The 24,122-nt window shown below is 42.6% G+C and overlaps 9 protein-coding genes across 9 annotated transcripts; all 9 read right to left on the bottom strand.

The window, feature by feature from the left end:
* Nucleotides 1-631: 631 nt before the first annotated feature.
* Nucleotides 632-1,235, bottom strand: LOC117742291 (late histone H2A.L3). The gene has a single exon (XM_034549431.1). The coding sequence runs from the start codon at nt 1,180-1,182 to the stop codon at nt 799-801; it is 384 nt and encodes a 127-aa protein (XP_034405322.1). The 5' UTR covers nt 1,183-1,235; the 3' UTR covers nt 632-798.
* A 791-nt stretch (nt 1,236-2,026) lies between these two features.
* LOC117742286 (histone H3) lies at nt 2,027-2,855 on the bottom strand. Its single transcript, XM_034549427.1, has one exon. The coding sequence runs from the start codon at nt 2,789-2,791 to the stop codon at nt 2,381-2,383; it is 411 nt and encodes a 136-aa protein (XP_034405318.1). The 5' UTR covers nt 2,792-2,855; the 3' UTR covers nt 2,027-2,380.
* Nucleotides 2,856-2,934: 79 nt separating this feature from the next.
* On the bottom strand, nt 2,935-4,390 carry LOC117742284 (histone H1-like). The gene has a single exon (XM_034549425.1). The coding sequence runs from the start codon at nt 4,380-4,382 to the stop codon at nt 3,747-3,749; it is 636 nt and encodes a 211-aa protein (XP_034405316.1). The 5' UTR covers nt 4,383-4,390; the 3' UTR covers nt 2,935-3,746.
* A 3,979-nt stretch (nt 4,391-8,369) lies between these two features.
* LOC117742285 (histone H2B-like) lies at nt 8,370-9,201 on the bottom strand. Its single transcript, XM_034549426.1, has one exon. It carries the CDS (start codon nt 9,183-9,185, stop codon nt 8,676-8,678), a length of 510 nt encoding a protein of 169 aa, XP_034405317.1. The 5' UTR covers nt 9,186-9,201; the 3' UTR covers nt 8,370-8,675.
* A 121-nt stretch (nt 9,202-9,322) lies between these two features.
* On the bottom strand, nt 9,323-9,998 carry LOC117742292 (late histone H2A.L3). Its single transcript, XM_034549432.1, has one exon. The coding sequence runs from the start codon at nt 9,946-9,948 to the stop codon at nt 9,565-9,567; it is 384 nt and encodes a 127-aa protein (XP_034405323.1). The 5' UTR covers nt 9,949-9,998; the 3' UTR covers nt 9,323-9,564.
* A 1,798-nt stretch (nt 9,999-11,796) lies between these two features.
* On the bottom strand, nt 11,797-12,460 carry LOC117742293 (late histone H2A.L3). Its single transcript, XM_034549434.1, has one exon. It carries the CDS (start codon nt 12,408-12,410, stop codon nt 12,027-12,029), a length of 384 nt encoding a protein of 127 aa, XP_034405325.1. The 5' UTR covers nt 12,411-12,460; the 3' UTR covers nt 11,797-12,026.
* Nucleotides 12,461-14,258: 1,798 nt separating this feature from the next.
* LOC117742290 (late histone H2A.L3) lies at nt 14,259-18,986 on the bottom strand. Its single transcript, XM_034549430.1, has 2 exons — nt 18,482-18,986; nt 14,259-14,417 (listed from the first exon to the last, which is right to left on the bottom strand). The coding sequence occupies exon 1, from the start codon at nt 18,931-18,933 to the stop codon at nt 18,550-18,552; it is 384 nt and encodes a 127-aa protein (XP_034405321.1). The 5' UTR covers nt 18,934-18,986; the 3' UTR covers nt 14,259-14,417; nt 18,482-18,549.
* LOC117742288 (late histone H2A.L3) lies at nt 14,376-14,923 on the bottom strand. Its single transcript, XM_034549429.1, has one exon. The coding sequence runs from the start codon at nt 14,867-14,869 to the stop codon at nt 14,486-14,488; it is 384 nt and encodes a 127-aa protein (XP_034405320.1). The 5' UTR covers nt 14,870-14,923; the 3' UTR covers nt 14,376-14,485.
* A 793-nt stretch (nt 18,987-19,779) lies between the features above and the next one.
* On the bottom strand, nt 19,780-20,837 carry LOC117742287 (histone H3). Its single transcript, XM_034549428.1, has one exon. The coding sequence runs from the start codon at nt 20,701-20,703 to the stop codon at nt 20,293-20,295; it is 411 nt and encodes a 136-aa protein (XP_034405319.1). The 5' UTR covers nt 20,704-20,837; the 3' UTR covers nt 19,780-20,292.
* Nucleotides 20,838-24,122: the final 3,285 nt, after the last annotated feature.

The following is a 24,122-nucleotide window of genomic DNA, read 5'->3' as shown; positions in this document are numbered from 1 at the left end:
TTAGTTACAGCTGTGTCTATCAGCTGTAACTATCATAACTTTCTTTATGTATTAATTTAAAACATAAACTTTCTTATCTACATGTATATAAAATCCACTACAACTCAACAGCATATTTGTAAAAATGTAAGAACCTGAAACTGCGCAGATAAGAAATTATTGGTTGTTTGTTTAAAAAATAATTAATGAATGAATCTAACATCATTCTGATTTTTTTTACAAATAAAGCGTGATAATAATTCCCACATTTTTTCCCCAGTTAATGATTTCCTCAAAGCTCAACGTATTGTTTTCTCCTGCTGCCATCTTGTGTTCAACAATCTCATTAAAGTCAACAAATATACTCAACTCAAGAAATATAAAGCTTCATTTTAGAAAATATCTATTATTATTATTATTAACAGGACTATGCAGAGTTTAGAGAGAAGAATGAGTACATAATATAAACGTATATAAATATATATACGGCTGAGTCATTAATATGAATGAGTAAATGTGGACTAAAGGTTATAAATGTTTTTTATGATCCTCAGAAGTATACAAACTAAACTATAGAAGCAGGACGTGAGCATAACATGAGTAATAAGGAAAAAGACTAATTATCAATAAAATATACAAGTAATTCGTATAATAAGTTCTATAGCTTACGGTGATTTTTGGATATTTATGGACACTTAAATTTATGTTAGTAAATAAATATTCTGTCTCCAAAACACCTTTGATTTAGGATGTTGTCTCTAGTTGTGTGCGTGGCTCTTAAAAGAGCCGTTGTTGTTGTTGTTGTGGTGGTCCGGGCCTCTACTTCTTAGCGGCCTTCTCGGTCTTCTTGGGCAGCAGCACCGCCTGGATGTTGGGCAGCACGCCGCCCTGAGCGATGGTCACTCCGCCCAGCAGCTTGTTGAGCTCCTCGTCGTTGCGGACGGCCAGCTGCAGGTGCCGGGGGATGATCCGGGTCTTCTTGTTGTCGCGGGCCGCGTTGCCGGCCAGCTCCAGGATCTCAGCGGTCAGGTACTCCAGCACCGCCGCCAGGTACACCGGAGCTCCGGCGCCGACACGGTGGGCGTAGTTACCCTTCCTCAAGTGTCTGTGGACACGGCCGACGGGGAACTGGAGCCCGGCCCTGGAGGACCTGGTCTTGGCCTTCGCTCTGGTCTTACCGGCTCCCTTTCCACGTCCAGACATGTTGTAGCTGTTGGTTTCTTAGTTAACTCAAAGAGAAAAGTGTCCTCGAGCCGGCAGCACCGGGTTTATATCACGACCATGCTGCTCTCTGATTGGTCAGAGAGAGCGTACCTACGATCGTCCAATCAGAGAAGAGCTCCGTTCAGCTTCATGTTTTCACTGTGTCGCTTCCGCTTGACACAAACAGCTCAACTCAAAGCGTAATTCGTATGTTTATAATATTTATAATTATATATTGTTAATGACAGAGACAGTTCATGATGTACACACAACACACAAATACAATCCAGCAGTTTTTAATCATATTTTGTATGAAAAATAAAGTTTTAAAGCTATTTATGATGTTCATCACGATATCTGTAAAGGATGAAATTAAGAATTACAATATATAGAATTACATTTGAACAAAGTTGCTAATAGAGGAAGTAATAAAAAAACATAAACTTCTACAGCTACTTCATAACTGTAGTACATTTCAGCAGTAAACTTCTTGTTTTAGTGATAGTACACAGGTTACAGGGTTCTATTTAAATGGCCACTTTACACGGTATAAAATATCACTTCTTGGTTAATTGCGATACACTTCTGTGGCGTCAGTTCTCCATATGTAACTAAAAGTGTCATATCTGTGTCCACAGTGATTGAAGTGATTATTTGAACTGAATAAATAATTAGTTAACTTCATGGAGTATTCAGTCAGTGGCACCACATGTGAGGTCAAAGGTCAGGGTTGTGTGTGAGTTTGTGATGTTGGACTGTACAAAATAAACTGGAAATGTCAATTGAATAAAGCGAGTGTGGGAATACTAATAAGTGAACAATAACTGACAATGAGTTTGGAAAGTGAGAGAAAGACCTGATCCATGTATTTATAGGAAGGGTCCATGAAGGTGCTGAGCACAACATGGTTCAAGGGTAATTGAAGAGTTGATGGATGATACATCTTCAAATGCATCTTTCAAGAGCCACTCAAACTAGTGTGATCCTAAGTAATCCTTATTTATCATCAAGCTAATAAGTCAGGATCAAAAGCCAATAAGAAAGAAACAGATTAAATAAGTAAAAAAAGATGCATTTGTTAATCCAATAAACTTGTATATTAATGTGTCTAAATCAACAGGACCTGCAGCTCAGTCAGAGTCTGTGAGTGGCTCTTAAAAGAGCCGTTGTGGTGCCTCTCGGCTGGTCTCAGGTCAGTCTAAGCCCTCTCTCCGCGGATACGGCGGGCCAGCTGGATGTCTTTGGGCATGATGGTGACCCTCTTGGCGTGGATGGCGCACAGGTTGGTGTCCTCGAACAGGCCGACCAGGTAAGCCTCGCTGGACTCCTGCAGCGCCATGACGGCGGAGCTCTGGAAGCGCAGGTCGGTCTTGAAGTCCTGAGCGATCTCCCTCACCAGGCGCTGGAAGGGCAGCTTGCGGATCAGCAGCTCGGTGGACTTCTGGTAGCGGCGGATCTCCCTCAGAGCCACGGTACCGGGCCTGTAACGGTGGGGCTTCTTCACGCCGCCGGTGGCCGGGGCGCTCTTACGGGCAGCTTTGGTCGCCAGCTGCTTCCTGGGAGCTTTTCCTCCGGTGGACTTACGGGCGGTCTGCTTGGTTCTGGCCATTGTAGTTACTCGGTGTGCTCCGTGTTCACAGATAGAGAAGGAATGGGGTCTGTGTGGGATCAGCGGCTTTATAAAGAAGCTGCCGGATTCAGGACGGCGCGGATTGGTCCACACGGGGAGTCACGCGCACGCTGTAGCTGCGCTGCTATTGGACCAAATGAATACAAAGTAAACCGCTCACACAGCTGCTGGATAACCGAATGAATGAACGTTCAGACAGGCTCAGTTTCAATATTGTTGATGATCAAAACAATTAATATATATTTTCTTTTTTTTATAACACAGTTCCATTAATTGATTTATATATTAATGTGTTGAGGTCCCGTAGAGAATGAATGGAAGCTGGATTTAATAATATAACTGTCAGTGTTTCATGATTGTTTTTATTTATAAACAAATTTCCCTGTGGGGATTAATAAAGTATATATCTATCTATCTATTTTTAACGGTAGTTTACTTGAATGCTAACAAACAGCATTTATTGTGTACATTATGATCAACAGATTCATAATAGATCAGCAAAGCGCTGGTCAAGAGTTGGTTATACTTCCATTTTTTTATTTTGTCGGTTATTATTACTTACATAATTAAATGTGTCACTGGTAGAGAAATAAAACATCTTTATGTTTTACTCATAATATACAACTGGATTATTACATCTTGTCTATTTAGTACTGTAACAAGCTGCCGTCTGTTTTCTGTCATAAAGTGTAAATATAATTTTAATTCGTTTTGATGGCATTACTGTAAAATGAATGCAATAAACTAGTCTGAATTTCCGGTAATGAAGACAGCATACGCAGTTATTAAGAGTTTTAGAACCTGTTTAAATAAATAACTAATGACTCGTTATGTTTAACTAAATCAGACCATAATAACAGGAAGAAGCTCTTTTTGAATGTGTGTGGCTCTTAAAAGAGCCGTTTGGTGCACTAGTGCTGCTGGAAGGGCCGCTTCACTTCCTCGCTGCAGCTCTCTTGGCCGGAGCCTTCTTCTTCGCGGGTGCCTTCTTTGCGGGCTTGGTGACCTTTTTCGGGGTCACTTTTTTGGGGGTCGTCTTCTTAGGGGTAGCCGGCTTCGCTGCCGGCTTCTTGACGGCCTTCTTTGGAGACTTCTTCGCCGCTGTCTTAACCGTCTTCACGGGCGTCTTGGCAGCGGGTTTAACGGCGGCTTTGATGCTCTTCTTCGCCACTTTCTTCGCCGGTTTGGCGGTTTTGGGCGCCGTCTTGGTGAGCTTGAAGGAGCCGGAGGCCCCTGACCCGGTAGCCTGGGTCAGAGACCCGTCAGCCACCAGCTTGTTCACCGCGCTGATGATGCGACCCCTGGCCTTGGCCACGTCGATGCCATCGGCGCCCAGCGCCTTCTTGATGCCGGGCAGAGAGATCCCTTTCCGGGCGTCAGAGTTGGTCACCGCGGCGATAACCAGCTTCTGGAGGGGTTGTGCCACTTTAGCGGGGCGGGCCGCCTTCTTCTTCGGTGATTTGGGGGCCTTCACTGCCTTCACGGCCTTCACAGCCTTCACCGCCTTAGCGGCCTTCACGGCCTTCGGGGCTTTGACCGCCGGGGGAGCTGCTGGAGGTTCTTCTGCCATCTCTGCTGTCTGTGTGTTTGTGTCGTTCTGACAGCAAGAGGCGCTTCTTATAAAGCACATGAGAACCGTAGAGAGTCAACCGGCACCGCCGCTCTGCGGAGCTGATGAAACATGGCGATACTTGTGTTTTCTCTTCCACCGTTTTGGGGATAAAATCCACAAAAGAGAACCGTTTTTAAACACAGCCGTTGTTGCGGCAGCGAGATGACACTTTCCCCTCCACACTGGGGTCGCGTTCGGCCCCGAGGACTCGTTTATTTACCCCGGCGAAGCTCCAAACCTCCCGGATTCACGGTGACTTTGTGCAACTCGCAGCATGTTTCCTCCACATTTGGGCTCTAAAAACGGGTCAAAGTGTTCCGTGTGACACGTGACGCCGGTGGTCCGGTTAACGGAGACGCTCGAGGACGCGACAGCACGGACGTTTCCGCGGTGATGAGGTTTGTTGGGTCCGAATCCGAGCAGTGGTCGGCGGCAGTAAACACACAGGTGTGCGCGGCTGGATCTGGGCGGTTACCCGTCTCAGGTAGAGCCGCGGATCGCACGTCGGAGCTCGGGACCAGATTTTACAATAACGGTCGTTTTTGTATTTTAATAAATGCACCGAATAAGTCCCATAATGCAGAAGTGAACGTGGACACAGTCACAGGTGTTTGTGTGTAATGTACCTCTAATGTAAAGTTTGTCACAATTAAAAGGTATTTTGATAAAAATATACATATTTATTATTATTATTAATGAGGTTGTGTCAAACTGATTCAGGATTATTGTTTTACACATACAATAAATAAAAGAATAAACATGAAAAACAAACGTGCAATTTCTATAAATAATATAAATGTGAGAAAACAATCCAAACGTCTGACTTCATGAAAAGCAAAATAAAAACATAGAGTTACTGTACTGTGATATATTAAAGATGTTTTCCTGTTTGATGGATGATCTTGTTGCTTTTTCTTTGAGGAACGTTTTTAAACAACAAAAAACAACCATACAAATAAGATATAAACAAATATAAACATGTCAATATAAAGGTTGAATAAACAAGTTAGTAATCCTCCTTCAGTCTGAGCGTGTATTAACATTTTATAAATAATCAATAACAACTCAAACAACTATTTAACTTTCTTTAAAAAAAAATGTTTTAGATTTGACTAAATGAACTAAACATGACAAATTAAGCACAAGATTTTGGTTTCTGATCAAAAAAGCAATGTTTTTTTAAATAATGTTTATTTCCACATGCAGGTAACTTTATTACATGGAACGAGTGGAATATAAGTTTATATTACATTTAATTTAGCTGACGTTACCATAGAGCAACTCAGGGTTAAGTGTCTTGTTCAAGGACACGTCAACGGGCCATGAGCGGGGATCGAACCGGCGACCCTCTGATTGAAAGACAGACCTGAAAACCACAGACAGGTTCAACGGTGTTTAACCTCCTGTTGCCTTCACATGTACTAACATCTTTGACCCCAGCAATGTAAACCTCCAGAAAATTATTATAATTCAAATGATGGATTAGTGGATCATTCCATTCTGAAGCAACGCCTGCTTGATATCGGTTTATCTGGGCAGGTTGTTGGCTGGTTTAATAATTATCTGTCTAATAGAAAACAATGTGTTTGTTTTGAAGGCAGCTCATCCACACTGCTAAATGTCTCTACTGGTGTGCCACAGGGCTCAGTTCTGGGCCCGATTCTGTTTGTTATTTATGTAAATACATTGGGCAGTAACGTCCCAAATGCCAAATTTAATTTTTATGCTGATGACAGTTATATACTGTTGTGGCACCACTCTTGCCGAGGCCCTTGGCAACTTACGAATTGCTTTTAACCTTGTGGAAAATCAGCTGACTCGTCTTTAATGCCGCCAAAACCAAACTGTTGATATTTTCCAATGGCCTGTGTCTCCACCCGGCATGTTGTCATTGCAAGGGTATGAAATTGAACTTGTGAACTGTTACAAGTATCTCGGCATTTTAATTGCTGATCGACTTTCTTGTAAACCAAATGTAGAAAATCTGGTGAAAAAATTAACGGTGAAACTGGGATTCTTTTTCCGTCACTGTTGAGTTGTAGTGGATTTTATATACACGTGCACATGTAGATAAGAGAGGTTATGTTTTAAATTAATACATAAAGAAAGATATGATAATTAATTTGAGGAATATTCTGAGGAATGTATTATGAAGCATAAGAGAGGATCACTGTTTTATTTTTCTGTTTGTTAATAACAAATGTAATGATTAATTGTATGATGCATGAGAATGAATGGATGTTTTATTGTTTAGACAATAGTTAAATGGATGCCGATTGAAACCTGAGATGTTGCTTTTATTCTGAAGGCAGGATAATAGGGTTTTATTCTGAAGAGGAACTTCCTGTCCTTGACCGGAAGTGTGAGCTTTGACCCCGCTAGCTTATCGATTGGAGGCATTCTTTGAAGTGGCCAATGGAACTAACCTTCAGGTGTGAACCTTATGTCTTATTCTCTGGTCTCTGAAAGGTATTTACATGAATACCTCCACTAACCAATGGGACTAACCTTCAGGTGTGAACCTCATGTCTTATTCTCTGGTCAGCGTAGCATGCTGTGTCTCTGAAAGGTATTTACATGAATACCTCCACTAACCAATGGGACTAACCTTCAGGTGTGAACCTCATGTCTTATTCTCTGGTCAGCAGCATGCTGTGTCTCTGAAAGGTATTTACATGAATACCTCCACTAACCAATGGAACTAACCTTCAGGTGTGAACCTCATGTCTTATTCTCTGGTCAGCAGCATGCTGTGTCTCTGAAAGGTATTTACATGAATACCTCCACTAACCAATGGGAGCTTAGCTCAGCGAATGGACTGAGAATAAAACTAATTGTAAGACGTGAATTTGGTCTCTTACGTGGTGACGCCAGACAGAAACTGTTGGCTACGTCAGGAGACTGTGGAAGTGAAGCCATGTGAGCGCGTCCGGGCCTGGACCATGTATGTATACAGATGACTCTTGTTTGTTATGATTAAATAATGATTATTATATATCTCTGGCTTCGGAGCTTCTTCTTCCAAGCACCAGGCAGCTCGAGACTCTCTGAACTCTTACAGTCACAAATCTTGTTTTTCTATTTTTTACCAGAACAAAGTTGATTGCTACCACTTTCCTCCCTGTACTGGATCACAGTGATCTCTTCTATATGAATGCCCCAGCAAACTGTCTGCGTCTCTACACACTGTGTGTCATGGTGCCTTCAGGTTCCTCACTGGTTGTAAAGCCCTCACTCAGTTGAGTGGCCATCTCCGCCTTATACATTGGCTGATTTGTATTTATAAAGCTATCTTGGGTCTGCTCCCCTTACTTATGGAACTACATCTTTACATCCCAGAGCAATTATTGCTTACGTTCCAATGAGCTTTATTTATTAATTATGCCCAAGGTTCACTCTGAATTTGATAAGCACTGTTTTAAGTTCACTGCACCTGCTGCTTGGAATGCACTGCAAACAACTTAAAGGAGCAACCGTGAAACTTTAAAGACTCGTGTGAGAGAACTTGGAGCGGCTTCATAGCACTTGTTCTTGTTTTGGTGTGAATCCGGAGCTTTAGTCCTGTTGCCTTTTTTCTTTATGTATTTTATCTGTTATGTAATTTCTGTCTTGTGACTGTTGCTGTCTTGGCTTCCCTTGAACAAGCGGTCTGGACCTGGTTAAATAAAGGCAAATAAGTTTATGTGACTTTATGCTTGTTGGAAAAATATATATTTTAGGTGTTTTAATGGCTTTATATTGTTTATAAGTACATATTGTTCTTATCTATAACATTTGGAATGAAAAACTAAGAATCAAGAACACAATTTTAACATTTTTTCTGATGGTTGAGAGACAACAGGAGGGTCATCTTCATCAGAGGAGGCCTCATCATCATCATTCTCCTCCTTTTGAACGTTGCATGTCGTAGTAAAACCTCAATTTAACCCAAAACAACAACAAATGTGTAACATGTTGATATTTATTATTAGTTTTATACAGCTAAAACATCCCGGGGTGAGTTGTACATTAAATTATTCAGCCATGAAATATGAAGCATTGAATGGTGTCACCATGGTAACAGGAGGGTTGAATGTACTTCTACGCCATCTCGTGGTACTTTGCCGTACTGCAGTGGATTAAGATAATATTAAATATAATAAAGAGGACCGTGTCTCGGTAGAGGTGGTGGTTTATATAATAATAAAATAGGGAACCGTGTCGGTGGGTGGCTCTTAAAAGAGCCGTTGTGCTGGAGGTCTAGCAGCAGCTTCACTTGGAGCTCGTGTACTTGGTCACGGCCTTGGTGCCCTCAGACACGGCGTGCTTGGCCAGCTCCCCGGGCAGCAGCAGGCGGACGGCGGTCTGGATCTCCCTGGAGGTGATGGTGGAGCGCTTGTTGTAGTGAGCCAGCCGGGAGGCCTCGCCGGCGATGCGCTCAAAGATGTCGCTCACGAAGCAGTTCATGATGCCCATGGCCTTGGAGGAGATGCCGGTGTCGGGGTGGACCTGCTTCATCACCTTGTACACGTAGATGGCGTAGCTCTCCTTCCGGGACTTCCTCCTCTTCTTGCCGGTCTTAGTGGCCTTTGAGACGGCCTTCTTGGAGCCCTTCTTGGGCGCTTTCATGCTGGGTTCCGGCATGTTATCTTGGTTCAAGTATCTTAGTTTAACTGAAGACTCAGTGTCGCTCCTGAGTTGTGTATATGCGCCCGTGATGCTAATGAGACTGTGCCGTCGCTCGCACAGGATTGGCTGCGCTTTGTGTTCGAGACTGAGCATGCGCGAACAAAGTAAGATTTAACTTGAGAGTAAAAATATATACAAGTCAATCCTGTCAACGGTCAGATACTCCTTATATATATTATCATTTAAATATATATGTCTAATAATCATCAGATATAAAACCAAAAGGATAATTATTAGTTGAAAAGAATAGTAGTTCTCGTTATTACAATTCATGTAATTTAATTAGATTTAGGTAAAGTAGATAATCAAGTTTTCTAAATAAATATTCATGTAGATTCATTAAGATCTTTTTTTTTAATTGAACCAGATCTAAACCCTTGATCACATTAATATAAAAGGATGTTGTCTCTAGTTGTGTGCGTGGCTCTTAAAAGAGCCGTTGTTGTTGTTGTTGTTGTGGTGGTCCGGGCCTCTACTTCTTAGCGGCCTTCTCGGTCTTCTTGGGCAGCAGCACCGCCTGGATGTTGGGCAGCACGCCGCCCTGAGCGATGGTCACTCCGCCCAGCAGCTTGTTGAGCTCCTCGTCGTTGCGGACGGCCAGCTGCAGGTGCCGGGGGATGATCCGGGTCTTCTTGTTGTCGCGGGCCGCGTTGCCGGCCAGCTCCAGGATCTCAGCGGTCAGGTACTCCAGCACCGCCGCCAGGTACACCGGAGCTCCGGCGCCGACACGGTGGGCGTAGTTACCCTTCCTCAAGTGTCTGTGGACACGGCCGACGGGGAACTGGAGCCCGGCCCTGGAGGACCTGGTCTTGGCCTTCGCTCTGGTCTTACCGGCTCCCTTTCCACGTCCAGACATGTTGTAGCTGTTGGTTTCTTAGTTAACTCAAAGAGAAAAGTGTCCTCGAGCCGGCAGCACCGGGTTTATATCACAACCATGCTGCTCTCTGATTGGTCAAAGAGAGCGTATCTACGATCGTCCAATCAGAGAAGAGCTCCGTTCAGCTTCATGTTTTCACTGTGTCCGTTTCTGAATAAAACTTCTCATCTAAATCACTCTACAGGAAGTCATCATGACGTCATAAGAACTCTATGAAACATTAATATAACTAATATCACACTATAGGAAGTCATCATGACGTCATAAGAATTATGCAACATTAATTAACTAATATCACTTCATCAATGGTATCTCTGAGGAAGGGAGCTGCTTATCCAGCTAACGTAAATTAGCCTGTAAGAGGAACGGGGTCCTGGTTCGGGTTAAGCTAACCCTAACCCTGGTTCGGGTTAAGCTATCCCTAACCCTGGTTCGGGTTAAGCTATCCCTAACCCTGGTTCGGGTTAAGCTATCCCTAACCCTGGTTCGGGTTAAGCTATCCCTAACCCTGGTTCGGGTTAAGCTATCCCTAACCCTGGTTCGGGTTAAGCTATGTCACATATTGTATATTATATGTAGCATACCCCTCCGACAGATTGCACTTGACTGGTCATATTAGTTTGTATGAATAGTTCCCCAAACCAACGTCAGAGCTGTGTACAAAGGCACAACACAATAATGATGTGTCAGCGTACCCGTCGTTAGCATTAATATAGCATACACACAAGTCCTTGAACATAGTTATTACATTCATTACAAAGAAACTAACCTTGTGCCTCTTCGGGGAGCGCAAACACCTTTACTTTAGTCCTTGTTTCGTGTTTAAATCGGACATATTTGCCGTAAACGTAACCTTAAATCCGCGCTGCAACTTCCTTTGTAACTCCGCGAAACGCCTTCAAAATAAAAGCATATTCTTTCAAAACAGGAAACGAGACACATCTTGCTCAAAAACATGAAACAAAAAAGAACAGAATTGTTGACAAACAGTTTAAGCCAAAACACAAATGGGGTTACTTGCATTATACTTTGTGTAATCATGGATACATTGTTTAATATTTTATTACATTACTACAATATGTAAAGTTGTGATTGTGTGCGTCCCACAAGCTGATGTAACATGTCAATATAAAATCTGATTGATTGGTTTAAAAATATAATAAAAATAATGTAAATGGATGTAATGAGCTTTTTAGATTTCACTCATGAATATTAAGAGTTATTGTTAAATATAAATATAAGACACATTCACTAAGATAAGCATTAATAGTTGAGACATTCAATGTGTTTAAATATATTTGCCACTGATGTGTAATAAAGAGAATAAAGAAGTGTGGTGTAAACTAATAACATATTTATACATCTGAAAGAATAGAATATAACGAGAGACTAAAGCTTCATCTTTAAATGTCCGTTACAGCGTTAATTAAAACAGCATGAACAAATATATACAATAAAGACTGTTAGTTGATAATATACATGCTGGGTTGAGATTTGAATTAACAGAATACATATTACGGTTATATTTGTATGCAATTATTTTGATGCACTTCATTGATTCTATTAGAAAATGTGGATGAATTAACCCATTTACAAAATAAATCTGAAAATACTGGACTATTTTTTCTCAAGTATGGAATTTGTTCTAATGACCAACAACCAGGAAGTGTTTTGGTTTCTGAGCAACGTGATTGGCTCGTAGATCAGACCGAAGATCCGCTTCACTCCGAGCCAGCGGCTGATAAACCGGATGTGCTCACGGAGGAACTTCCGGTGCCGTTTACAGGAACGGTGGAACTGGTGGGTGGCAACATTGATATAAACTCATTTAATTAGAATTAGTCCTTTAATTAAACTGATCATTTTAAAATTAAACTAAATATGTAAACCAGATACACATTGAAGTTCTAATAAGAAATATTCATGTAGATTCATTAACATGAATGAACCAGATCTAAACCCTTGATCACATTAATATAAAAGGATGTTGTCTCTAGTTGTGTGCGTGGCTCTTAAAAGAGCCGTTGTTGTTGTTGTTGTTGTGGTGGTCCGGGCCTCTACTTCTTAGCGGCCTTCTCGGTCTTCTTGGGCAGCAGCACCGCCTGGATGTTGGGCAGCACGCCGCCCTGAGCGATGGTCACTCCGCCCAGCAGCTTGTTGAGCTCCTCGTCGTTGCGGACGGCCAGCTGCAGGTGCCGGGGGATGATCCGGGTCTTCTTGTTGTCGCGGGCCGCGTTGCCGGCCAGCTCCAGGATCTCAGCGGTCAGGTACTCCAGCACCGCCGCCAGGTACACCGGAGCTCCGGCGCCGACACGGTGGGCGTAGTTACCCTTCCTCAAGTGTCTGTGGACACGGCCGACGGGGAACTGGAGCCCGGCCCTGGAGGACCTGGTCTTGGCCTTCGCTCTGGTCTTACCGGCTCCCTTTCCACGTCCAGACATGTTGTAGCTGTTGGTTTCTTAGTTAACTCAAAGAGAAAAGTGTCCTCGAGCCGGCAGCACCGGGTTTATATCACAACCATGCTGCTCTCTGATTGGTCAAAGAGAGCGTATCTACGATCGTCCAATCAGAGAAGAGCTCCGTTCAGCTTCATGTTTTCACTGTGTCCGTTTCTGAATAAAACTTCTCATCTAAATCACTCTACAGGAAGTCATCATGACGTCATAAGAACTCTATGAAACATTAATATAACTAATATCACACTATAGGAAGTCATCATGACGTCATAAGAATTATGCAACATTAATTAACTAATATCACTTCATCAATGGTATCTCTGAGGAAGGGAGCTGCTTATCCAGCTAACGTAAATTAGCCTGTAAGAGGAACGGGGTCCTGGTTCGGGTTAAGCTAACCCTAACCCTGGTTCGGGTTAAGCTATCCCTAACCCTGGTTCGGGTTAAGCTATCCCTAACCCTGGTTCGGGTTAAGCTATCCCTAACCCTGGTTCGGGTTAAGCTATCCCTAACCCTGGTTCGGGTTAAGCTATCCCTAACCCTGGTTCGGGTTAAGCTATGTCACATATTGTATATTATATGTAGCATACCCCTCCGACAGATTGCACTTGACTGGTCATATTAGTTTGTATGAATAGTTCCCCAAACCAACGTCAGAGCTGTGTACAAAGGCACAACACAATAATGATGTGTCAGCGTACCCGTCGTTAGCATTAATATAGCATACACACAAGTCCTTGAACATAGTTATTACATTCATTACAAAGAAACTAACCTTGTGCCTCTTCGGGGAGCGCAAACACCTTTACTTTAGTCCTTGTTTCGTGTTTAAATCGGACATATTTGCCGTAAACGTAACCTTAAATCCGCGCTGCAACTTCCTTTGTAACTCCGCGAAACGCCTTCAAAATAAAAGCATATTCTTTCAAAACAGGAAACGAGACACATCTTGCTCAAAAACATGAAACAAAAAAGAACAGAATTGTTGACAAACAGTTTAAGCCAAAACACAAATGGGGTTACTTGCATTATACTTTGTGTAATCATGGATACATTGTTTAATATTTTATTACATTACTACAATATGTAAAGTTGTGATTGTGTGCGTCCCACAAGCTGATGTAACATGTCAATATAAAATCTGATTGATTGGTTTAAAAATATAATAAAAATAATGTAAATGGATGTAATGAGCTTTTTAGATTTCACTCATGAATATTAAGAGTTATTGTTAAATATAAATATAAGACACATTCACTAAGATAAGCATTAATAGTTGAGACATTCAATGTGTTTAAATATATTTGCCACTGATGTGTAATAAAGAGAATAAAGAAGTGTGGTGTAAACTAATAACATATTTATACATCTGAAAGAATAGAATATAACGAGAGACTAAAGCTTCATCTTTAAATGTCCGTTACAGCGTTAATTAAAACAGCATGAACAAATATATACAATAAAGACTGTTAGTTGATAATATACATGCTGGGTTGAGATTTGAATTAACAGAATACATATTACGGTTATATTTGTATGCAATTATTTTGATGCACTTCATTGATTCTATTAGAAAATGTGGATGAATTAACCCATTTACAAAATAAATCTGAAAATACTGGACTATTTTTTCTCAAGTATGGAATTTGTTCTAATGACCAACAACCAGGAAGTGTTTTGGTTTCTGAGCAACGTGATTGGCTCGTAGATCAGACCGAAGATCCGCTTCACTCCGAGCCAGCGGCTGATAAACCGGATGTGCTCACGGAGGAACTTCCGGTGCCGTTTACAGGAACGGTGGAACTGGTGGGTGGCAACATTGATATAAACTCATTTAATTAGAATTAGTCCTTTAATTAAACTGATCATTTTAAAATTAAACTAAATATGTAAACCAGATACACATTGAAGTTCTAATAAGAAATATTCATGTAGATTCATTAACATGAATGAACCAGATCTAAACCCTTGATCACATTAATATAAAAGGATGTTGTCTCTAGTTGTGTGCGTGGCTCTTAAAAGAGCCGTTGTTGTTGTTGTTGTGGTGGTCCGGGCCTCTACTTCTTAGCGGCCTTCTCGGTCTTCTTGGGCAGCAGCACCGCCTGGATGTTGGGCAGCACGCCGCCCTGAGCGATGGTCACTCCGCCCAGCAGCTTGTTGAGCTCCTCGTCGTTGCGGACGGCCAGCTGCAGGTGCCGGGGGATGATCCGGGTCTTCTTGTTGTCGCGGGCCGCGTTGCCGGCCAGCTCCAGGATCTCAGCGGTCAGGTACTCCAGCACCGCCGCCAGGTACACCGGAGCTCCGGCGCCGACACGGTGGGCGTAGTTACCCTTCCTCAAGTGTCTGTGGACACGGCCGACGGGGAACTGGAGCCCGGCCCTGGAGGACCTGGTCTTGGCCTTCGCTCTGGTCTTACCGGCTCCCTTTCCACGTCCAGACATGTTGTAGCTGTTGGTTTCTTAGTTAACTCAAAGAGAAAAGTGTCCTCGAGCCGGCAGCACCGGGTTTATATCACGACCATGCTGCTCTCTGATTGGTCAAAGAGAGCGTACCTACGATCGTCCAATCAGAGAAGAGCTCCGTTCAGCTCCGTTATTATTTATTAAATAACGAGTGACTAATGACATAAAATAAAACGAGTAACGGAAACTTAATATTCATATTGAAATGTAAGTTTCTGCTAATGAGGAAAAAAAGAAGAAAAAAAAGCTCAGCCTGTAAATTTGACTTTTTTGTTACATACTGTTAATATTTTTAAACATACTGGTCATTGATGCAGATTATTTACAAAAAACAAACAAGTATATTTAAGCATTTAACAGATTATTAAATTGTGTTTATATTATATACATATATACACACATACATATGTATGTATGTATATATATATATATATATATACATACACATATATACAGTGGTATGAAAAAGTTTGGGCACTCCTGATCATTTTCAAGATTTTCCTTTATGTATCATTGGTTGTTCGGAACAGCAATTTTTAATTAAATATATCATATAGCAAAACAAACACAGTGATATTTAAGAAGTGAAATTAAGTTTATAGGATTTACAGAAAGTGTGCAATAATTACTTAAACAAAAGTAGGCAGGTGCATAAATTTGGGCACACTTGTTGTTTTATTGATTTGAATACCTTTAGCACTAATTATTGGAACACCACATTTGTTTGGTAAGCTCATTGACCCTTGACCTACATACACAGGTGAAGCCAACCATGAGAAAGGGTATTTAAGGTGGCCAGTTACAAGTTGTTCTCCTCTTTGCATCTTCTCTGAAGACTGGCAACATGGGAGCCTCAAAACAACTGTCCAATGACCTGAAAACAAAGATTGTTCAACATCATGGTTTAGGGGAAGGAGACACAAAGCTAGCTCAGAGATTTCAGCTGTCAGTTTCCACTGTGAGGAACATAGTGAGGAAATGGAAGACCACAGGCACAGTTCTAGTTAAGGCCCGTAGTGGCAGGCCAAGAACAATCTCAGGTAAGCAGGATGGTGAGAACAGTCCAACTCAACCCACAGACCAGCTCCAAAGACCTACAACATGATCTTGCTGCAGATGGTGTCACTGGGCATCGTTCAACTATTCAGTGCACTTTGCACAAGGAGATGCTGTATGGGAGAGGAATGCGGCAGAAGCCTTTTCTGCGCCCATGCCACAAAAAGAGTCGCTTGAGGTATGCTAAAGCACATTTGGACAAGCCAGCTTCATTTTGGAATAAGGTGCTGTGGACTGATGAAACTAAAATGGAGTTATTTGGACATAACAAGGGGCGGTATGCATGGTGGAAGAAGAACACAACACTTGCTGCCCACAGTTACATGTGGTGGTGGTTCCATCATGCTGTGGGGCTGTGTGGCCAGTGCAGGTACTGGCAATCTTGTTAAAGTTGAAGGTCGCATGGATTCCAGTCAGTATCAGCAGATTCTTTCGAATAATGTTCAAGAATCAGTGACAAAGTTGAAGTTGAGCCGGGGCTGGATACTTCAACAAGACAAGGACCCTAAACACTGCTCAAATTCTACCAAAGCATTCCTGCAGAGGAACTAGTACAACGTTCTGGAATGGACATCTCAGTCCCCAGACCTGAATATCATTGAAAGTCTGTGGTCTGTTTTAAAGCGGGCTGTCCATGCTCTGAAACCATCCAACCGGACTGAACTGGAGATGTTTTGTAAAGAAGAATGGTCAAAAATACCTTCAACCAGAATCCAGACCCTCATTGGAAGCTATAGGAAGCGTTTAGAGGCTGTTATTTCTGCAAAAGGAGGATCTACTAAATATTGATGTCATTTTTCTGTTGGGGTGCCCAAATTTATGCACCTGCCTACTTTTGTTTAAGTAATTATTGGACACTTTCTGTAAATCCTATAAACTTAATTCACTTCTTAAATATCACTGTGTTTGTCTGCTATATGATATATTTAATTGGAATCGCTGTTCCGAACAACCAATGATACATAAAGGAAAATCTTGAAAATGATCAGGGGTACCCAAACTTTTTCATACCACTGTGTATATATATATATATATATATGTGTACACACACACATATATATGTATAAACACATATATAATTCAATTCAGTTTATTTTGTATAGCCCAATATCACATATTACAAATTATCCTCAGAGGGCTTTACAATCTGTACACATACGACATCCCTGACCTTTGACCTCACATCGGATCAGGAAAAACTCCCCAAAAATAACCTTTGACAGGGAAAAAAGTGAAGAAACCTTCAGGAGAGCAACAGAGGAGGATCCCTCTCCCCGGATGGACAGATGAATAGATGTCATGTGACCAGATGAACAGAGTTACAGAGTTACATAAACACATTACATGAATATGACAATGTATGAATGGAACTCCAATCCATGAAACAGAAGGAGGTAGAGAGGAGGGGGGGCGGGGCATCAGCAGGGCCAATGGGAGGCCGGCTCACCAGCATCAGACACCTCCAGGTCCAATGGACCCTATGAGACGTGAAGTCACAACGACTCCGGGGAGGAAGCAGAGTTAATAAGGTGCAATGGAGAGATGTAAATTCATCCATAAGGAGAGAGAGAAGAGGAGATAGGTGCTCAGTGTATCCTAAAACATCCCCCAGCAGCCTATAAGCCTATAGCAGCATATCAAGGGGCTGGACCAGGGCAAACCTGATTCAGCCCTAACTATAAGCACTATTAAAGAGGAAAGTCTTAAGTCTATTCTTGAATGAGGTGACTGTGTCTGCCTCCAGGACTGAAAGTGGAAGCTGGTTCCATAAAAGAGGAGCTTGATAACTGAAGGCTCTGGCTCCCATCCTACTTTTTAGGACTCTAGGAACCACAAGTAGCCCCGCATTTAGTGAGCAGCTCTCTAGTGGGGCAATATGGTACTACAAGCTCCTTAAGATATGATGGTGCATCACCAATCAAGGCTTTGTAGGTGAGCAGAAGAATTTTAAATGTGATTCTTGATTTTACAGGGAGCCAGTGCAGAGCAGCTAATACAGGAGTCATGTGATCTCTTTTCTTAGTTGTTGTGAGTACACGAGCTGCAGCATTCTGGATCAACTGGAGGGATTTAAGAGACTTATTAGAGCAGCCTGATAATAAGGAGTTGCAGTAATCTAGTCTGGAAGTAACAAACGCGTGAACCAGCTTTTCTGCATCTTTTTGAGACAAGATGTGCCTGATTTTTGAAATGTTACGTAGATGAAAAAATGCAATCCTTGAGATTTGCTTAACATGGGAGTTCATATATATATATATATATATTCACACACGTGTATATATGTATAAAGGTTTAAAGAGGTTAATTATGTCACATGGACTAAATATTTAGCTGTATTTTTACTTACTAGTGAAAATATACATTTCCAATAAGTCAACATTTCTTAAAACTGCTGCTATGAAAAAAATATTAAGTATTTCAAGCTATTTATAGTTTGCACAATTAATTGTTTAAAATGGTTAATGACAATAAAACATTTCATGATTTTTATATAGATACAATTGTGCATGTATACTTATTAAATACAATTAGGATGTTGTCTCTAGTTGTGTGCGTGGCTCTTAAAAGAGCCGTTGTTGTTGTTGTTGTGGTGGTCCGGGCCTCTACTTCTTAGCGGCCTTCTCGGTCTTCTTGGGCAGCAGCACCGCCTGGATGTTGGGCAGCACGCCGCCCTGAGCGATGGTCACTCCGCCCAGCAGCTTGTTGAGCTCCTCGTCGTTGCGGACGGCCAGCTGCAGGTGCCGGGGGATGATCCGGGTCTTCTTGTTGTCGCGGGCCGCGTTGCCGGCCAGCTCCAGGATCTCAGCGGTCAGGTACTCCAGCACCGCCGCCAGGTACACCGGAGCTCCGGCGCCGACACGGTGGGCGTAGTTACCCTTCCTCAAGTGTCTGTGGACACGGCCGACGGGGAACTGGAGCCCGGCCCTGGAGGACCTGGTCTTGGCCTTCGCTCTGGTCTTACCGGCTCCCTTTCCACGTCCAGACATGTTGTAGCTGTTGGTTTCTTAGTTAACTCAAAGAGAAAAGTGTCCTCGAGCCGGCAGCACCGGGTTTATATCACGACCATGCTGCTCTCTGATTGGTCAGAGAGAGCGTACCTACGATCGTCCAATCAGAGAAGAGCTCCGTTCAGCTTCATGTTTTCACTGTGTCGCTTCCGCTTGACACAAACAGCTCAACTCAAAGCGTAATTCGTATGTTTATAATATTTATAATTATATATTGTTAATGACAGAGACAGTTCATGATGTACACACAACACACAAATACAATCCAGCAGTTTTTAATCATATTTTGTATGAAAAATAAAGTTTTAAAGCTATTTATGATGTTCATCACGATATCTGTAAAGGATGAAATTAAGAATTACAATATATAGAATTACATTTGAACAAAGTTGCTAATAGAGGAAGTAATAAAAAAACACAAACTTCTACAGCTACTTCATAACTGCAGTACATTTCAGCAGTAAACTTCTTGTTTTAGTGATAGTACACAGGTTACAGGGTTCTATTTAAATGGCCACTTTACACGGTATAAAATATCACTTCTTGGTTAATTGCGATACACTTCTGTGGCGTCAGTTCTCCATATGTAACTAAAAGTGTCATATCTGTGTCCACAGTGATTGAAGTGATTATTTGAACTGAATAAATAATTAGTTAACTTCATGGAGTATTCGCAGTCAGTGGCACCACATGTGAGGTCAAAGGTCAGGGTTGTGTGTGAGTTTGTGATGTTGGACTGTACAAAATAAACTGGAAATGTCAATTGAATAAAGCGAGTGTGGGAATACTAATAAGTGAACAATAACTGACAATGAGTTTGGAAAGTGAGAGAAAGACCTGATCCATGTATTTATAGGAAGGGTCCATGAAGGTGCTGAGCACAACATGGTTCAAGGGTAATTGAAGAGTTGATGGATGAAAGGGATTTGATGAATGATGTAGAGCAACAAATACAGGTTCAGATGTCACGTTGGTGTGGACTGTATTGAGTCTGCATCGACAGGAGGCCGTGATCCCTTTAAAAGTTACAACATACAAATTATTAACCTCTGAATATCAATAACATTAATATGGTGGTGGAAATGCATCTTTCAAGAGCCACTCAAACTAGTGTGATCCTAAGTAATCCTTATTTATCATCAAGCTAATAAGTCAGGGTCAAAAGCCAATAAGAAAGAAACAGATTAAAATCAAATAAGTAAAAAAAGATGCATTTGTTAATCCAAATAAACTTGTATATTAATGTGTCTTAATCAACAGGACCTGCAGCTCAGTCAGAGTCTGTGAGTGGCTCTTAAAAGAGCCGTTGTGGTGCCTCTCGGCTGGTCTCAGGTCAGTCTAAGCCCTCTCTCCGCGGATACGGCGGGCCAGCTGGATGTCTTTGGGCATGATGGTGACCCTCTTGGCGTGGATGGCGCACAGGTTGGTGTCCTCGAACAGGCCGACCAGGTAAGCCTCGCTGGACTCCTGCAGCGCCATGACGGCGGAGCTCTGGAAGCGCAGGTCGGTCTTGAAGTCCTGAGCGATCTCCCTCACCAGGCGCTGGAAGGGCAGCTTGCGGATCAGCAGCTCGGTGGACTTCTGGTAGCGGCGGATCTCCCTCAGAGCCACGGTACCGGGCCTGTAACGGTGGGGCTTCTTCACGCCGCCGGTGGCCGGGGCGCTCTTACGGGCAGCTTTGGTCGCCAGCTGCTTCCTGGGAGCTTTTCCTCCGGTGGACTTACGGGCGGTCTGCTTGGTTCTGGCCATTGTAGTTACTCGGTGTGCTCCGTGTTCACAGATAGAGAAGGAATGGGGTCTGTGTGGGATCAGCGGCTTTATAAAGAAGCTGCCGGAGTCAGGACGGCGCGGATTGGTCCACACGGGGAGTCACGCGCACGCTGTAGCTGCGCTGCTATTGGACCAAATGAATACAAAGTAAACCGCGCTGGATAGTCAACAAATCGGAAAAACGGAAAACCAGCTCGCTAAACTTCAAGAATGTCTTAAAGACATAAAAACATGGATGACCTGCAACTTCCTGATGTTAAACTCAGACAAAACTGAAGTTATTTTACTGGCCCTGAACACCTCAGAGATCAATTATCTGGTGATGTGGTTTCTGTAGATGGCATTGCCCTGGCATCCAACACCACTGTAAAGAATCTCTAGTTATCTTTGACCGACACTTGTCCTTTAACTCCACGTGAAGCAAATCTCAAGGATTGCATTTTTTCTTCTTCATATTAGTACGAGGGTTTATGAAGATCCTGGATATAGGTGGGTTTTAGCTTAGCTTTTTATAATATAGGTACAAGCTTTTAGGCTGAGATTTACACTCTGTTAAATAACACACACATAGTTATGAACTGATATAGCCCATTCTAGTAGTTTAGTTACATAATCAATTATGTAAAAAGGGGGATTGATAATATAAATGCTTATATATTGTTTTAATGTTATGCTTTTGTCAGGTTACTCAAGTTCAGAATAACACATTTGTGTGTGTGAATGTCTTCTCTAGAATAGATGCCACCATTCACATGTTATCTACTAGTCTCCTCAGGAAGTGGACTGGCCTTGCAGGGCTCAGTCCTGTGAGAAGAGAGGAGGAGATGGAACTATGCCCCTCCTTGATCGTTCAGCACCAATCAGAAGTTAGGATGATGCCTACGAACCTCTGACGAAATCTGTGTGTAAGGACCGGACTTGTCCTCTCAGCCTGTGTTGTCAGAAGGACTTCCTGTGGTTGCAGTCAGAGAATAAATCTACCAGAACGAGAGAAGTTGTTGGATGAATTCTTCCGAAGGCTCTACCAGGAAGACAATTCTGACTCACGCTTTCATTACTTTACATTACATTACATGTCATTTCACCCAGATTTACATTTGTTTCATCACTTGATGTTTCTAACCTCTGTAGTTTTTATGATGAAACTCAGTTTAATGATGTATGTGTTTCTCTGCCACGGAAGATGTTCTCTACTTTTCATCTGAATATAAGAAGTCTTCCTAGCAATTATGACACATTAATTCATTATTTATACTTACTGAACCACACCTGTCAGAAACAGGGCTTACTGAGGACTCAAGAGACTTCTTTAAAATACCAAAATACAACTCAGTCCACCATGTAAGAGGCAATAGATCTGGAGGTCAAAAGTGACTATGATCAAAATTAGGGATGATCTCACTTTGAAGTCAGAGAAGGATGAGATGATGCTCTAGTGTGAAGGATAAGGACAGAGGAGAGAGGATGCTCTAGTGTGAAGGATAAGGACAGAGGAGAGAGGATGCTCTAGTGTGAAGGATAAGGACAGAGGAGAGAGGATGCTCTAGTGTGAAGGATAAGGACAGAGGAGAGAGGAGAGAGGATGCTCTAGTGTGAAGGATAAGGACAGAGGAGAGAGGATGCTCTAGTGTGAAGGATAAGGACAGAGGAGAGAGGATGCTCTAGTGTGAAGGATGAGGACAGAGGAGAGAGGATGCTCTAGTGTGAAGGATAAGGACAGAGGAGAGAGGATGGTCTAGTGTGAAGGATAAGGACAGAGGAGAGAGGATGGTCTAGTGTGAAGGATAAGGACAGAGGAGAGAGGATGCTCTAGTGTGAAGGATAAGGACAGAGGAGAGAGGATACTCTAGTGTGAAGGATAAGGACAGAGGAGAGAGGATGCTCTAGTGTGAAGGATGAGGACAGAGGAGAGAGGATGCTCTAGTGTGAAGGATAAGGACAGAGGGGAGAGGATGCTCTAGTGTGAAGGATGAGGACAGAGGAGAGAGGATGCTCTAGTGTGAAGGATAAGGACAGAGGAGAGAGGATGCTCTAGTGTGAAGGATAAGGACAGAGGAGAGAGGATGCTCTAGTGTGAAGGATAAGGACAGAGGAGAGAGGATGCTCTAGTGTGAAGGATAAGGACAGAGGAGAGAGGATGCTCTAGTGTGAAGGATAAGGACAGAGGAGAGAGGAGAGAGGATGCTCTAGTGTGAAGGATAAGGACAGAGGAGAGAGGATGCTCTAGTGTGAAGGATAAGGACAGAGGAGAGAGGATACTCTAGTGTGAAGGATAAGGACAGAGGAGATAGGATGCTCTAGTGTGAAGGATAAGGACAGAGGAGAGAGGATGCTCTAGTGTGAAGGATAAGGACAGAGGGGAGAGGATGCTCTAGTGTGAAGGATGAGGACAGAGGAGAGAGGATGCTCTAGTGTGAAGGATAAGGACAGAGGAGAGAGAGGATGCTCTAGTGTGAAGGATAAGGACAGAGGAGAGAGGATGCTCTAGTGTGAAGGATAAGGACAGAGGAGAGAGGATGCTCTAGTGTGAAGGATAAGGACAGAGGAGAGAGGATGCTCTAGTGTGAAGGATAAGGACAGAGGAGAGAGGATGCTCTAGTGTGAAGGATAAGGACAGAGGAGAGAGGATGCTCTAGTGTGAAGGATAAGGACAGAGGAGAGAGGATGCTCTAGTAGTATGAAGGATGAGGACAGAGGAGAGAGGATGCTCTAGTGTGAAGGATAAGGACAGAGGAGAGAGGATGCTCTAGTGTGAAGGATAAGGACAGAGGAGACTTCAGGTCTGTAGTTGTTGACTTCAGGTCTGTAGTTGTTGACTTCAGGTCTGTAGTTGTTGACTTCAGGTCTGTTGTTATTGACTTCAGGTCTGTAGTTGTTGACTTCAGGTCTGTAGTTGTTGACTTCAGGTCTGTTGTTATTGACTTCAGGTCTGTAGTTGTTGACTTCAGGTCTGTTGTTGTTGACTTCAGGTCTGTTGTTATTGACTTCAGGTCTGTAGTTGTTGACTTCAGGTCTGTTGTTATTGACTTCAGGACTGTAGTTGTTGACTTCAGGTCTGTAGTTGTTGACTTCAGGTCTGTTGTTATTGACTTCAGGTCTGTAGTTGTTGACTTCAGGTCTGTAGTTATTGACTTCAGGTCTGTAGTTGTTGACTTCAGGTCTGTTGTTATTGACTTCAGGTCTGTAGTTGTTGACTTCAGGTCTGTAGTTGTTGACTTCAGGTCTGTTGTTATTGACTTCAGGTATGTAGTTGTTGACTTCAGGTCTGTAGTTGTTGACTTCAGGTCTGTTGTTATTGACTTCAGGTCTGTAGTTGTTGACTTCAGGTCTGTAGTTGTTGACTTCAGGTCTGTAGTTGTTGACTTCAGGTCTGTAGTTGTTGACTTCAGGTCTGTAGT

The sequence above is a fragment of the Cyclopterus lumpus genome, chromosome 14, assembly GCF_009769545.1.
Source record: "Cyclopterus lumpus isolate fCycLum1 chromosome 14, fCycLum1.pri, whole genome shotgun sequence".
Lineage (NCBI taxonomy): Eukaryota > Metazoa > Chordata > Actinopteri > Perciformes > Cyclopteridae > Cyclopterus > Cyclopterus lumpus.
This window is presented reverse-complemented; position numbering and strand designations above follow the sequence as displayed.